At 47.7% G+C, this 15,000-nt stretch overlaps 1 protein-coding gene across 3 annotated transcripts in view; it reads right to left on the reverse strand.

Moving 5' to 3' along the window:
- LOC135102979 (uncharacterized) overlaps positions 1-15,000 on the reverse strand; it is a 109,046-nt gene that overhangs the window by 24,254 nt on the left and 69,792 nt on the right. For 2 of the 3 annotated variants that reach the window (XR_010269879.1, XM_064008760.1), the window contains one exon: positions 10,656-10,705. Coding sequence is in view for 2 of the 3 variants with exons in the window: in XM_064008760.1 (XP_063864830.1) it covers positions 10,656-10,705 (50 nt within the window). In the remaining variant the exon portion in view is untranslated. Of the gene's footprint in view, positions 1-10,568; positions 10,706-15,000 lie in introns of those variants that run through there. The other variant, XM_064008761.1, reaches the window with a different exon arrangement.

Raw genomic sequence — 15,000 nt, forward strand, 5'->3', positions numbered from 1 at the left:
TAAGGAAGGGGGAGAGGCGGAAGCGAAAGGTGAGAATACAAGCAGGTAATGTGAGGAAAGGGAAGAGGAGACAGAGGAGAAGGAAGAGTGATGAGAGGAAGGAGGAGAGAAGGAGAGGGGAAAGGAGAAAGGAGAGGAAATGAGGGAGAGTTGGTTAAGAATGGGAAGGAATGAGATGTGTGTGTGTGTGTGTGTGAGTGTGAGAGAGAGAGAGAGAGAGAGAGAGAGAGAGAGAGAGAGAGAGAGAGAGAGAGAGAGAGAGAGAGAGAGAGAGAGAGAGAGAGAGAGATAGTGTTGCCAGGTTGGTCAGGAGTGAGAGGGAAGGGAGAGAGACGAGAGAGACGAGACGAAGGGAGAGGTAGGGAGAGAGAGAGGCAGTGAGGGAAGGCAATGAGAGGGGAGGTGATGGAGTGAGGGGAGAGGACATGAAAGGGAAGGTAAAGTGGAGGAAGAGGAGGAGAGCGAAAGGGGAAGGAAACAAACGGGGTAATAAAAGAAGGAGAGACAGGTGAGGGGACAAGTGAAGGGCGGAGGTAAGAGTGAGGGGGAAAAATAGAGAGGGGAACACAGGTAGGTAGCTGTACACACACACACACACACACACACACACACACACACACACACACACACACACACACACACACACACACACACGTACACGCAGGTACACACACGCCCAACCAATCAATCTTTCGCATGAACGAGACGAAACAGGAAGAAAAATTTACATTGCCTCAGAAACTCTCTCTCTCTCTCTCTCTCTCTCTCTCTCTCTCTCTCTCTCTCTCTCTCTCTCTCTCTCTCTCTCTCTCTCTCTCTAAAGCATGTCCGTTCTCCCTTTAAAAGCAGAATCTAACACACTTTTTCTTTTTTCCTTTCCAACGACTCTCTCTCTCTCTCTCTCTCTCTCTCTCTCTCTCTCTCTCTCTCTCTCTCTCTCTCTCTCTCTCTCTCTCTCTCTCTCTCTCCGTGTCCATCTTACAATCCTAACAGTTCACCCCTTTGTACATTTGTCACAAGGTTGAGTTTAGCATCCCAGTGACAGGAGGAGCAGCCAACCAATGAGAGGGAAGCCTGGAGGAGACGTCACAAAAGAGGGAAGCGGTCGAGTCGTGACGTCACCAGCGCCGCCTCATCCCACTGGGCTCAGATGGTGTCAACAAGTTAATTTGGTCGTGATTGCAGCGACACAACGACACCGTTTTACGTTTTACAAACACACAGACACACACTCAGGCAGGCAGGCTGGCTCAAGCAAGCAAAGGGTCTCTCTCTCTCTCTCTCTCTCTCTCTCTCTCTCTCTCTCTCTCTCTCTCTCTCTCTCTCTCTCTCTCTCTCTCTCTCTCTCTCTCTCTCAAGACTCCGTCCGTATGCAACAACGCAGGTTCTCTCTCTCTCTCTCTCTCTCTCTCTCTCTCTCTCTCTCTCTCTCTCTCTCTCTCTCTCTCTCTCTCTCTCTCTCTCTCTCTCTCTCTAAGGAGTAACAAAAAGAAATAACATGAATACGAAGTAGGAAATAGCGAAGACTTGAAATCATCTCAATATTCTCTCTCTCTCTCTCTCTCTCTCTCTCTCTCTCTCTCTCTCTCTCTCTCTCTCTCTCTCTCTCTCTCTCTCTCTCTCTCTCTCTCTCCACCCACCCACCTCTCCCAGGCCAGCCCAACACAACCCTGTCTACACGCAGCAACAAACAAACAGGGGGGGCGAAAGCAAGGCAAGGCTCGTGTTGGTAAGTACATCTTGCTGCCGCCGAAGCGAGCAGGGAGGCAAGGCAGCCGACAGATGACACTTAACTCGGCAAATTTACGCGCGCCGAGAGTTTGCGGCGAGTCGTAGGACGCGCAGATAACGAGCATTTAGGGACCTTCAAGAGCCTAGAGCCCCGTGGTGAAGGAGGAGGCGAAGGGGGAGGAGGAGAGAGGAGGGGAAGGTTAAGAGGGAGACTGCAAGAGGGGTTGTGGGTGCGGTAAATCCAGAGGTTAGAAAATGACGCGACTTTGCATCGTAAGAGCCCAGACCGTCATGTGGAGGCTTGTAATGCAATGAACGAATACTCTGCCTGGTGTTGCCGCCGCCATTGGTGGTAGTAATGCGCCCTCGCTGCAGCCTTTTACGACACGGTTTGCTCTAATGGCGGGAAGGAGGAAGGGAGAAGTTGACTGGTGATGTGATCTGCGGTGCTTGTGTGCATGGTGGTGGTGTTGCGCTCTCTCTCTCTCTCTCTCTCTCTCTCTCTCTCTCTCTCTCTCTCTCTCTCTCTCTCTCTAGCGAGACTTCCGCTTTTCAATGTATTTTTTTTCAGTAATTGCTTTCGTTTCTTTTTTTTTTCTAATTCATGGAAGCATGTTTGCGTGGGATTAACTGTCTTCATTTTCTCATTTTTGTCAACAGATTTTTCTGGACTGAGGAAAAAATGTACCGCTGCTCCAATAATTGATGTGAGTTCAGTGAATTTTATTTTTGTAAATCAAATAGAAATGAATGTATGAGCTCATGGAATGTTTATAAATTAAGACCTCCACAAAGTCAATGATTCTTTTTTGACAGTTCGTACAAGACAGCATCCCTTCCTAAGACAACTGTGCACATGTGTGAAGGTTCTCTCAGGCCACGTTCATGGAATATTTTACATTAAGACCACCGCAAAGTTACTGGTCTTTTTACTGACACCGTTTGTAAACCACACGATAACATCACTTCCTAAGGCAACTTAAATTAAGCTTTCCTAAGACGACTGAAACGAGAACAAATAAAAAAAAGCTATACGAACAAACAACAGCGGCAGATCCCAACACAAACCCTTAAAGAACCCTTAAAGATCACTAATCTATTTTAAAGTAGGAGCAAAGCAAGACGAAAGCTGGATGCGCTGAGCTGTACCGCCTACGGCCTCAACAAGAGCGAGGAAAACAACTGCCGGTGTGGTGTTCCTGGAGATGGTTCGCAAAGAGGGTTGAGAGACAGAGAAGAGCAAATCTGTGTCTAGCGTGGCGTCTGTGTGGCACCTTAAGATGGCTAGAGACGAGGAGCAGTGAGGCGAGGCTGATGCTGATGTGGGGCTTTAGAGGTGATGAGAGAGAGAGAGAGAGAGAGAGAGAGAGAGAGAGAGAGAGAGAGAGAGAGAGAGAGAGAGAGAGAGAGAGAGAGAGAGAGAGAGAGAGAGAGAGAGGTTGGACTCTTAAGCATAATGTAAAAACCAAGCATGTGGTAAAACTTTTCTGAACGAGGACTCTCTCTCTCTCTCTCTCTCTCTCTCTCTCTCTCTCTCTCTCTCTCTCTCTCTCTCATCGTATATTTTTCTCTCCCCTTCCTTCTTCCTCTCTACCCTTTAGTTACCTTCCTTCCCTTTTCTCGTCTAATCTTTATTTCTTATCTTCTACCCTCTCATCTTCTCTTTCCTTCCCATAATTTGCCTCTCTCTCTCTCTCTCTCTCTCTCTCTCTCTCTCTCTCTCTCTCTCTCTCTCTCTCTCTCTCTCTCTCTGAATTCCTTTCCTCCTGCCTCATCAAATCCAAATCATTCCATTCCATCTCACCACACACACACACACACACACACACACACACACACACACACACACACACTCGCACACGCACACACACACACACACACACACACACACACACACTCGCACAGAGATCTTCTTGGTTCTAAGTGACAACGCCGACACGCCTGACTGTGTGTGTGTGTGTGTGTGTGTGTGTGTGTGTGTGTGTGTGTGTGTGTGTGTGTGTGTGTGTGTGTGTGTGTGTGTGTGTGTGTGTGTGTGTGTGTGTGTGTGTGTGTGTGTGTGTGTGTGTGTGTACGTTTGAGTCACGTAGCTTAATACGATGCTTGTTGCTCTTTCAATCTTCTTGCAAGGGGGAGAACCCACGCCATCTTATATAAGTACACACACACACACACACACACACACTCTCTCTCTCTCTCTCTCTCTCTCTCTCTCTCTCTCTCTCTCTCTCTCTCTCTCTCTCTCTCTCTCTCTCTCTCTCTCTCTCTCTCTCTCTCTTACACACACACGCACGCACGCACACACACACACACACCATAAGAAAACAGCAACATATATTTAAACTGAAAATAAGATGGAGAAAGAAAAGAAAGGAGAGAGAGAGAAGGGAAGGGAGGAAGAAGACGAGAAAGGAAAGAATATTTTTTTTCTTTTTACCCTTCTCTTTCCTTTAATTTTCTCATTCATTCAACAACACAAAAAAAAAAACAACAATAATGATAATAGCTGGTTCATATTTTTCCTTATATCAACCACCACCACCGCCAGCACTACCCCCGCCTTTATTGACAATACTTTTAAACAACTGTCAAAAGCACACCTATTTTCTCTCTTTCCACTCCGTATTTTCAACCACCATAACGCATTATTAATTCCCTTTATTAAATATGTATGAGACAGAAAGGGCGTGAGAAGGTACTGGAGAGAAGGAGGGACGGGGAGAGAGAGAGAGAGAGAGAGAGAGAGAGAGAGAGAGAGAGAGAGAGAGAGAGAGAGAGAGAGAGAGAGAGAGAGAGAGAGAGAGAGAGAGAGAGAGAGAGAGAGAGAGAGAGAGAGAGAGAGAGAGAGATGACAGAAGCAAGACATATGAGAATGAATGAGAGGAGAAAGAAAGAAAGAAAAAAAAAACAAGACAAGACAAAGAAGAAGAAACAACGAGAAGCAGAAAAACAAGAGATTCGGGAGGAAAAGAAGACGAAAACAAGTAGAAACCAGAAACACGAACGAAGCAGGAGATAACAGAGGCGGCAGGGGAAGGGGAAGGGGTGTGCTAGCAGGGGAAGGGTTATCCTAGCAAGGGGGAGGGAAGGGGTATCCTAGCAAGAATGTCCTGGTAGGGGTCCTTTTAACATCTATGAAGGAGGCATCTCAAAGACTCGTGCACCGCTATTTTATAAGCAAATTGTGTTTTCCTCGTTTCTTTTAAGGTCTTGCCTGTCATCTTGTTTGCGAGAGATGGAGATGATGGCCCAGTGGTGGTGACGTGTGTGGCGGAGCGTGGTGGGGCTCGTGATGGTGGTGATGGTGGTGTGTGGGAGTGAGGCTTGTGATGAGCAGTGGTGGTGGAGGTGCCGTTGTGGTGTAAAGAAGATGTGTTGTGATTTTACTGTGGTGTGTTGTGCTGTGGTATGGGGTGCGTAATGTTGTGGTCTTTTACCGTGGTGTGGTGGTGTTAAGCAATGAGGTGATTTTGAGTGGTGTTTTTGGGTGTAGTGTGACTGTGCAGTGTGGTGTGCTGTGTCGTGGTAAGGATGTGTAACTGTAACTGTAATCTTTTGTGGTGTGACGATGATGGTTAGAAGTGTGGTGATGTTAAAAAAAAGTGTGGTGATTTAGTGTGGTGTGACTAGTTGTAAGTATATGTATGCAGAGTCGTGCGGTAATGAAATATGATACGGTACTGGTGTTGTTGTTGTAGTTGTTGTTTATGGTTTCACGGCTGAGTTATGGTGATGACTGATGAAGATGGTGGTGGTGTATCATGCGGTGTTGCAGTGTGATATTTCTAGTGTGGCGCTGGTGTTTGGTGCTCCGGTGTTCACATGGCGGTTTGAATATATTTACAGGAAGGAAATTGTAGCGACTGAATTGGGGGTGATGGTTTTGTGGTGGTGATGGTGATGAGAAGCATGCACCACCGTGATAGAGTTCAAAGGACGTCACCGCCACCACCACCACCACCACCAGCACCACAACTATATATTATCCCCCACAAGGCTGAAGCAAAACACAAAATATGATAATGATAGTCTCTCTCTCTCTCTCTCTCTCTCTCTCTCTCTCTCTCTCTCTCTCTCTCTCTCTCTCTCTCTCTCTCTCTCTCTCTCTCTCCGTCTTTGTGTTTGTGAGTGTGTGTTTTAACAATTGCGAAAACAGAGTATCAAAAGAGAAGGTCGAGGCGGCGCTGTAGGGAGGCAGGGAGACGGAGGAGAGCGGGAAGAGGCAAAAAAGAGGAATGGAAGAGAAGGGAAGGACGGGGAGGGCGGGGCGGGAAGAGTCGAGGCGAAGACCGTGGGCGTGAGGAAGGACGGAACGAAACACAAGCGTGGGATGAGAAACAGGTCAGGTTGGGTCGGTCGGCTGACAGACTACTTAGGGAGGCACTGTAGCATAGCGGGGCGGGGCACTGTGGGCGGCTCGGCTAGGTCATCAGGACGGGGCGGGGGCTGGGGCGGGGCAAGGGTACACTGGTTGCCTTGCTACTCCTGACTCATCGGCAAAACATTCTCTCGAGTGACGTCACAAGGTACCCGACTGAGGAATCTACCTGTTGTTGCTACTCCTGCTACTGAGACTACTACTACTACTACTACTACTCCTCGCTCCGTCCTGTCCCTGACTTAATCCCGCCTCCGCCCTTCCTGCCCCATTCTGCCCCGTGACTATCGCCCAGGTAATGCCTTAATACGAGGAAATAACTATAATGTACAGTAAGCCTAACACAGGTGCTAATAATCTCTCTCTCTCTCTCTCTCTCTCTCTCTCTCTCTCTCTCTCTCTCTCTCTCTCTCTCTCTCTCTCTCTCTCTCTCTCTCTCTCTCTCTCTGTCTCATACGCCGCCCTGATTCCTTCGCACATCCCTCTGATACCAGCCAAGATCCCTCCTTCATCTCGGCAGCCTCCCTCCATCCCCCGCCCGCCATCCATCACACACACACGCCCCGGGTTCCTCCTAACACAAACACACACACACACATACACACAGACGAGGATTCTCACTACCCAGATGCAGAACAATTTACTGGACGTCATTCCTCTTTTTCGCCTCCTCTTTCTCCTTTTCCTCTCTCATCTTTCACTCTCTCTCCCTCCCTCACTCCCTCTCTCCCTCTGTCCTCATCTCACGTCACACACATGAGAGCACATCACCTAGCGCCGCGCACCTCCAGAGATGGATCTACACACACACATACATGCACACACACACACACACACACACACACACACACACACACACACACACACACACACACGGTTGCAGACATTATTAAGCGAAACAAACATTCACATTAATTAACACAAAGCAATGTGTGGTGACCTGAACTTGTTTGTGTGTGTGTGTGTGTGTGTGTGTGTGTGTGTGTGTGTGTGTGTGTGTGTGTGTGTGTGTGTGTGTGTGTGTGTTAGTGGTGGTGGTGGTGAAGGTCGTCCTGGGTGGAGTAAAATAACCACACACACACACACACACACACACACACACACACACACACACACACACACACACACACACACACACACACACACACACACACACACACCACCACCACCACCACCACCACCACCACCACCACCACCATCACAATACCCAATACTCCCATGAACACCAACACCAACACCCTGCATTCATCACCTCTCATGCAATCAACACCCGTCCCATCCCTCTCTCTCACACACACACACACGCACACACACCTGTTTCCACATCTACGCCCCAGCCACTCTCTGCTCCAGTATTCACACCCACACCACATCACTGGCGCCACTTTTTTTTTTCTTCCAGCTCCACGTCATCCACACAGGTCCGGCAAGGTGGTGATGGTGGTGGTAGTGGTGGTGGTGGTGCGCTACTGACGGAGGAGGAAGAGACGTGCCCAAGAGAAAGTGGGACGCGACACCTACATACTTGCACCTGGAGACGACGAGAACCTGAATACTGGTACTTGACTACAACCAGCCTAGAGAGAGAGAGAGAGAGAGAGAGAGAGAGAGAGAGAGAGAGAGAGAGAGAGAGAGAGAGAGAGAGAGAGAGAGAGAGAGAGAGAGAGAGAGAGAGAGAGAGAGAGAGAGTCGTAAATATGGTTTGATAGGCAACGGTGATAAATTTGTGCACGAAGAGATAAAAGAAAACGTAGATAGAAGGAAAGAAAACGAGAAAACGGGTAAAAAAAAGTAAGGAGGAGGAGGAGGAGGAGGAGGAGGAGGAGGAGGAGGAGGAGGAGGAGGAGGAGGGATAGAAAAAGGAAAATATAAAAAGCATTGTTCCCTAAGCAGACCGTGAGGAAGACGCATGCGACAGGTGGGGCCCCGCGGCGGAGAGGGACTGGCTGGTGAGGCGCAGGACAGGTGGTGAGCAGCGGGGGGAATGACTGAGTGATGGAGGACACCAGGGGCGGCGGCTGACAGGACACACAGACACACATACACACAAACACACAGACACACACCCAGTTCCTAGAGGCCATGCAAGGACGCGGGTGATAGAGAGGCCCGCCCACTATCTCCGCCACGCCACCAATCACATATTCACATTATCGCCGAAGAAACTAGGTCACGTGGAAGCACAAGCGTCCTGCCAAGAGCCTGCGAGTCTGTTTTCGCCGCCAGGACACCGAGCCGCCATTCAATAAGGAAACACCCCGACAGCCTCCCCCAGCGGCCATCCATTAGTGATCCGGGAAATGTGAGTGTGTTCCCTGCCACTGTTGCTCTCACGCCGCTACAGCCAGACACCGCTACACTATGTCTTGCTATATTATCTCTCTCTCTCTCTCTCTCTCTCTCTCTCTCTCTCTCTCTCTCTCTCTCTCTCTCTCTCTCTCTCTCTCCGAAGGCAGCGGTGGATCATGGGCAGGGAATGGTCTGGAGGCGGGCGGTGGCGGTGGGCGTGGGCCAGCCGTGGGCGTGGCACGCGTAGGAAGGCGAGGGAAGGAGTGCAGGGCGGGAGGCAGGGTGGGGCGCGGCCTTCCCCCCTGGTTGCCTGGCCTATTGATCCCTACCTGTGCCCCGACCACCGCCCACACCACATCCCGCCCCGCTCAGCCCCGCCCCGCCCGCCCCGCCCCGCCACCACACCCGCCGCCCAGATACACAGCGCCGTCGCAGGCACGTGTGACCCACACCGTCACCCCTCCGCCGCTTGTCTAGTCACCACTCACCTGCTGCCACACTCACCACTGCACCCATCACCACACCCACCACACTACCACCACCAAGCCCTCCCTGCAACTTCACTATCTCCACCACTATCAAGAAATACCATCAGGTCATCACCATACGACTGCAACACCACCACGTCACCACCACACCACCACACCACCACACCTGCCACACCAATATCCCCTGGGCGGTAAATACGCAAAACCTCCCCTCCCCTGCCCACCTACCCCTCCCTTTCTCCCCCGTCTCCCATCGTACATTCATCATGATTTAACAACATAATAACACTCTCAGGCCGTAACATACATCCACGGCTGGCACAGACATGCGAGGCGTCATCCAAGAAAATGAAGCATAAAACTGAAATTACGAATACAAAAAAACGTGGACATGAAACAAAAAGAACATAGCAGATTAGACCATTTCACAAGCATTCGTCTCTCTCTCTCTCTCTCTCTCTCTCTCTCTCTCTCTCTCTCTCTCTCTCTCTCTCTCTCTCTCTCTCTCTCTCTCTCTCTGTCCTCCCTGCGCAAGCTTTTTAATTCCACAAAGTTCTCAGTATTTCCATGACAGGCACAACTAGGGCAGCGTCACTCGAGAACAAAACATTATTTACCTCCTAGCTCTCCCTCCATACTCTCCCCCTGCTTTATAATCTCCTTGTCTGCTCTATCCGTGGCGATGCAAAGCAAACACGCCTGCATCACACACATACACACACACACACACACACACACACACACACACACACACACACACACACACGCATCCCTGTCCTGTCTTCGCTTTAATGCAATGTATTCACCCTCCTCCTTTGCTCGGCTGCTCAAACAGATGCCTTACTCTCCTTCCCAGTAAAAGCTTTCAAACTGCTCCCCACAGGGCTCCCTCTTCTCTCCCTCCCTCTCTCTCTTCCTCCATCCCATAAACCTGCAGCACCTTCACATAGCCATTGTCAATCGTGCCCAACAAACGCCTTTCTCGACACCATAAACGTCAGGTACAAATCTCTTTCGTGTCCTTGGAAATTTCTCACACACCTAGACTCCCTGAACCCCCAAACACTGCAGCCTCGCGACCTTCCAAGCACCTCCTTAAAGCCACCTTCCAGAGCAGCCTTTGGAGTAAGTCTTTCAATCACCTCTCCTTCTTCCAGCGTTCCAAGCACGTCAAGATTATCTATTCCTAAGGCGCTTGTATACATATAGTCTCCTTTTACCTTCCTCCTGCCTTCACAAGTAATATTACAAGATTCCTGCCGCTTTTCGGGTACACGGGGATCGGAGTAGTAGTAGTAGTAGTAGTAGTAGTAGTAGTAGTAGTAGTAGTAGTAGTAGTAGTAGTAGTAGTAGTAAAGAAGAGTAGAGGGGAGGAGAGGATAGGAGAGGAACAACACAGCATAAAGGCATTTTTTAAACAAAACACTTCTTGATTGCTATCTCCCTTAAAAGTCTACAATGAAAGTAAAAGTAAAAAAAAAAGTAATAGTAATAATAATAATAATAATAATAATAATAATAATAATAATAATAATAATAATAATAATAATAATAATAATAATAAATAAATAAATAAATAAATAACAAAACCAACTTAAAGGCAACACCTAAACAAACACCACGACACGGTACAAATGATCACACACACACACACACACACACACACACACACACACACACACACACACACACACAGCTCAAACAATACACTTCCGTAACAGCACCTCCCGTACCTGCAGTAGACACCTGGACTGACTAATTATGTTTACCTGGCGCGTCGAGGCTGTGTCGCGCGCCCGGCAGCCGCCCACACGCTCACCTGAGGAAGAACACACAAGGGTCATTAGCAAGCGACAGGTGAGTCTAAAGTCCATGCCAGGAAAGGGAGATGGAGGTACAGGAGTGTTGAGGGAGTAGTGAGTACAGAAGGGTCGCAGAGTTGAGGCCTTTCAAGGAGGGCAGGGAGAAGATGGAGCAATGACGGTGAAAAATAGGAAAAGAGGACAAGGAGGACTGGCACCTCAGTAGGATTTTTTTTTTTTTATTGGATTTTTGTTGCCCTCGGCCAGTGTCCCTCCTACACACAAAAAAAAAAAAAAACAGTAAAATACGGAGATGAAGTGATGGAAAAAAAAAGGAGAGAACTTGATTATAGAGTAAGAAGGAAAGGAAGGCAGGAAAAGGGAGAGTTAAGACAGTTACAGAAGAAAGGAATGGAGGACAAGGAGGAAAAGTAATATAGATAGCGAACTATAGAAGTGAGGGAGAGAGGAAAAAGATTTGATAGCTGAGTAAGGACAGTAACAAAGCGGGAAGAAGGACATGGCAGGAAAAAGTTAGGATGGTGACAAGGAGGAAAAATATAGTAAATTGCGTAACTTGCGGTGATGGAGAGAGGACGAAGAAAAAAAAAAAACGAAAGTCTAAGGACAGTAACGACAAGAAGGGAGGGAGGAAAATGAGGAAAAAATAGAGTTAATGAGGTGACGGCAGAGAGGGTGAAGGACAAAAGAGAAAAAATACAGTAAATGGAGTAAGTTAGGGAGGTGATGACAGGAAGGGAAGGAGGACATGAGAGAAAGTAACAAAGAAAATAACAAAGTAGAGACATGGACGAGAAGGAAGGAAGGAAGGAAGGAAGGAAAGAAGGAAGGGAGACGAGGAGAGAAAAAAAGTGAAGAATATACAGTAAGAATGATGAACTGAAGATGAACACAAGATGATAAAATCCGGAAAAGAAAACAGGATAGAAATGAAAGGAAAACGAAAATACTGTACATACATTTTTTCTAAGTTGATAAAACATTAAAGAAAAAAATATGAACTGATAAAAATACACGAAACACGTAAGAAAGGCGTGGAAAAGGTAATACGCGAAGTCAAACTCGAAAAATATTCATTATAACTTTTAAACTGAAAAGAAATATAAGCACATAAGAAGAAAATCAGATTAAAGAGAAACTGCAGTAAATCTAGAAATAAAAGAAAAAAAAACTGAGATATTGAATAAATCATGATATACAAGTGGGAAATAATTGCTAAAATAATAATAAATAAATAATTCAATAAATAAAACGAAAACTAATTAAAAGATGAAAAACGAAATCAGAAAATAAGAATCAAAATACAAATATCAAAAAAAAAAGCAGAAAGAAAAAAGAATTACAAACAAATATGAAAAAAAACATGTAGAGAAAAGGAAAAACAAAAACACAAAACAAGGAAAATAAGTGAAAAAAAATAATAAAACACAAAGATAAGACACAAAACAAGACAAACTTTAGAGAGAGAGAGAGAGAGAGAGAGAGAGAGAGAGAGAGAGAGAGAGAGAGAGAGAGAGAGAGAGAGAGAGAGAGAAAAAAATATGAGGTCCACCCCCCTACAAAATAGCAAGAACCAGACAGGCGATGCATGAAGACAACCCTGGCGCCGTTCCCGTTACGTCCAGGCAGAGTACCCTCGTTCCTGTCCCTTTCCCGCCCACCACCGGAAGAAGGAGGGTCGTGCGTGCTGCTTAGTGAACGACCCTCGGGACAACCATCATCATCGGCGAGACACAACGCGCCAAAAAACACAATTCCGGGGCCACAGCGCCAAAACGCCACGCGAAGATGATTATGTCTAGATTTTCGTCAAGGCTGTCTGTTGGGTGGCCTGGTGGGCTGACTGGCTGGCGGCTTGGCTGACTGGCTGACTGACTGACTGCTCTCTCTCTCTCTCTCTCTCTCTCTCTCTCTCTCTCTCTCTCTCTCTCTCTCTCTCTCTCTCTCTCTCTCTCTCTCTCTCTCAGGCATATCTAATCGTCATGCTAATAGTATATACAGAGACGAACTCTTATCAAACTTTTCCTCAGAGCAAATTGAAAGAAAACATGGAGTAGGAACACATACAAATCCTAAGTTCATCATTCACCTCACGGCTCGCTCCCTACGACCTGAAGGTGACTGGGTCGTCGCCACCACATCCCGACAACAAGAAGTCGGCCGTTGGCTCCGGGTCCCATGGTACTAAGAGGTCGGCGGGAGAAAGTGGCGCTGGAATATGTGTGGCATAATCGGGGGCGGCGGCGGGGAGCACACGACTTGGCAAGCATCGCACACTGCGGGTAGTCGGCGCCGCGTGCTACATGAGACATAAAGACGAGACGGCGTGACCACGTGGCCAGCGGTGGGATTCCAGGCGACGTCTGGAGGCTGCCAGACCTCCGGAAGTCGTGCTTTTTGCATCCTTCAGTCATATAATTATCTCCCACGCCTCGCTCCTGCCAAGGCGGGAGCAAGACTTCATCAAGAAGGCGCCAGTTGCGTTGTCCACTTTCTTACACTGGTATTTTTAGTGGTGGGACGTGTGTAGTGATTTTCCGATAACTTCTGCAAGGCGTCCCGGCAGCCTCACTTGATTTTCTCCGGTCGTGTGATGTGGGGCTTGCATTTTATCCCAGCCGCTGCCACCATTTTAAACTGACGCAGCTGCAATGCACAGCTACTTAATTATACAACTGATATAATTATATTCTGATTTCCATAGTGTATCAGATTATATCATTTGTTTTCGCGCATCAAAGCTGTAATAGACGATACACACATGCAAATTACATAAAAAAAAAAAAAAATAGCGCATCACTCGATCAGAAAATGGATAACAGACAGAACTTTTACGAAAAAACGGAATCATTGAATAGTTATCCCTTAAAACGATTCAAAACTGCAATTCTAACACACACACACACACACACACACACACACACACACACACACACACACACACACACACACACACACACACACACACACACACGTTCATTATTTACAAAAGTGCAGTGTAGTATCAGCCTCACGGTCAGCTGAACTCGCCTCCTTTGAAGCCTTTGAGCGGGCCATAAATTCTCGAGTCCCTCATGTAATGCTGGAAATGAGCCGAGGGTTCGCGCTGCTCGGCGGGGAGGCACGACTAACGGTGACTGAGTGGAGGGCAAACATAGGCCTTAGCACAGCCTACGCAGCGAGAGAGAGAGAGAGAGAGAGAGAGAGAGAGAGAGAGAGAGAGAGAGAGAGAGAGAGAGAGAGAGAGAGAGAGAGAGAGAGAGAGAGAGAGAGAGAGAGAGAGAGAGAGAGAGAGAGAGAGAGAGAGAGAGAGAGAGAGAGAGAGAGAGAGAGAGAGAGAGAGAGAGACGGGCAAGAGAAAGTAAAGTAGGTACTGCACGAAGAGAAATCAGTGTGGAGAAAGAGGATATTGCGCACAAAGGAAGAAAAAAGTTGGGGAGTGGCGGAGGAGGAGAGAAACACAGAAAGGCGGAGAAAGAGAACAGAGGGAGATGAAAGAGATGAAAAGCAGGCACGCGATGTACGTATACTGTGAAAGGAAGAGATGGAAGAAAGAGGGAGAAAGTCAAGCTGCAAGAGAGAGAGAGAGAGAGAGAGAGAGAGAGAGAGAGAGAGAGAGAGAGAGAGAGAGAGAGAGAGAGAGAGACTGACGGGCTCCAGACAGGCAGGCGTGCGTGGGATGAAGCTAAGACGGGCATTCCTTCCCCCTCTTTCTCTCCTTGGCACTGACCACCCCCTCCCTCCACCCACCCTCTTTACCACCACCACCACTAGTACTATCACCATCACCACCATCAGTGTATGTACTAATTCCATCCCCACCATCAGCACCACTTAAGCACTGATAACATCACTGACTTTACCACCACCACCACCACCACCATTACCACCACCACCAACCTCGTGGGTGTTAATATCATTAAGGTTTATTTAATTATTCACTACAGCTATCTACAGCCTGCCCCTCTCTCTCTCTCTCTCTCTCTCTCTCTCTCTCTCTCTCTCTCTCTCTCTCTCTCTCTCTCTCTCTCTCTCTCTCACGTCCCACCTGCACTCTTTCATAAAGCCATATTAAAAATCTTGGAATATCTATTTTGAAATTCTTTCGTGACATTTTCGCTCCTTCAAGACCCTGGCGAGTGTTCCTTCCCGTGCATTTTTCAAGACCCAGTTTTCGCCACACGTAAGTATGAAAACCAGCACTTGAAGCCGCCTATTTGTATTCAGAGCGTTTTCTTGTTCCACAAGTTTCCATAAAAATGAGGAAAATAAGAACGAGGGCAAGATTATG

The sequence above is a fragment of the Scylla paramamosain genome, chromosome 8 (assembly GCF_035594125.1).
Source record: "Scylla paramamosain isolate STU-SP2022 chromosome 8, ASM3559412v1, whole genome shotgun sequence".
NCBI lineage: Eukaryota > Metazoa > Arthropoda > Malacostraca > Decapoda > Portunidae > Scylla > Scylla paramamosain.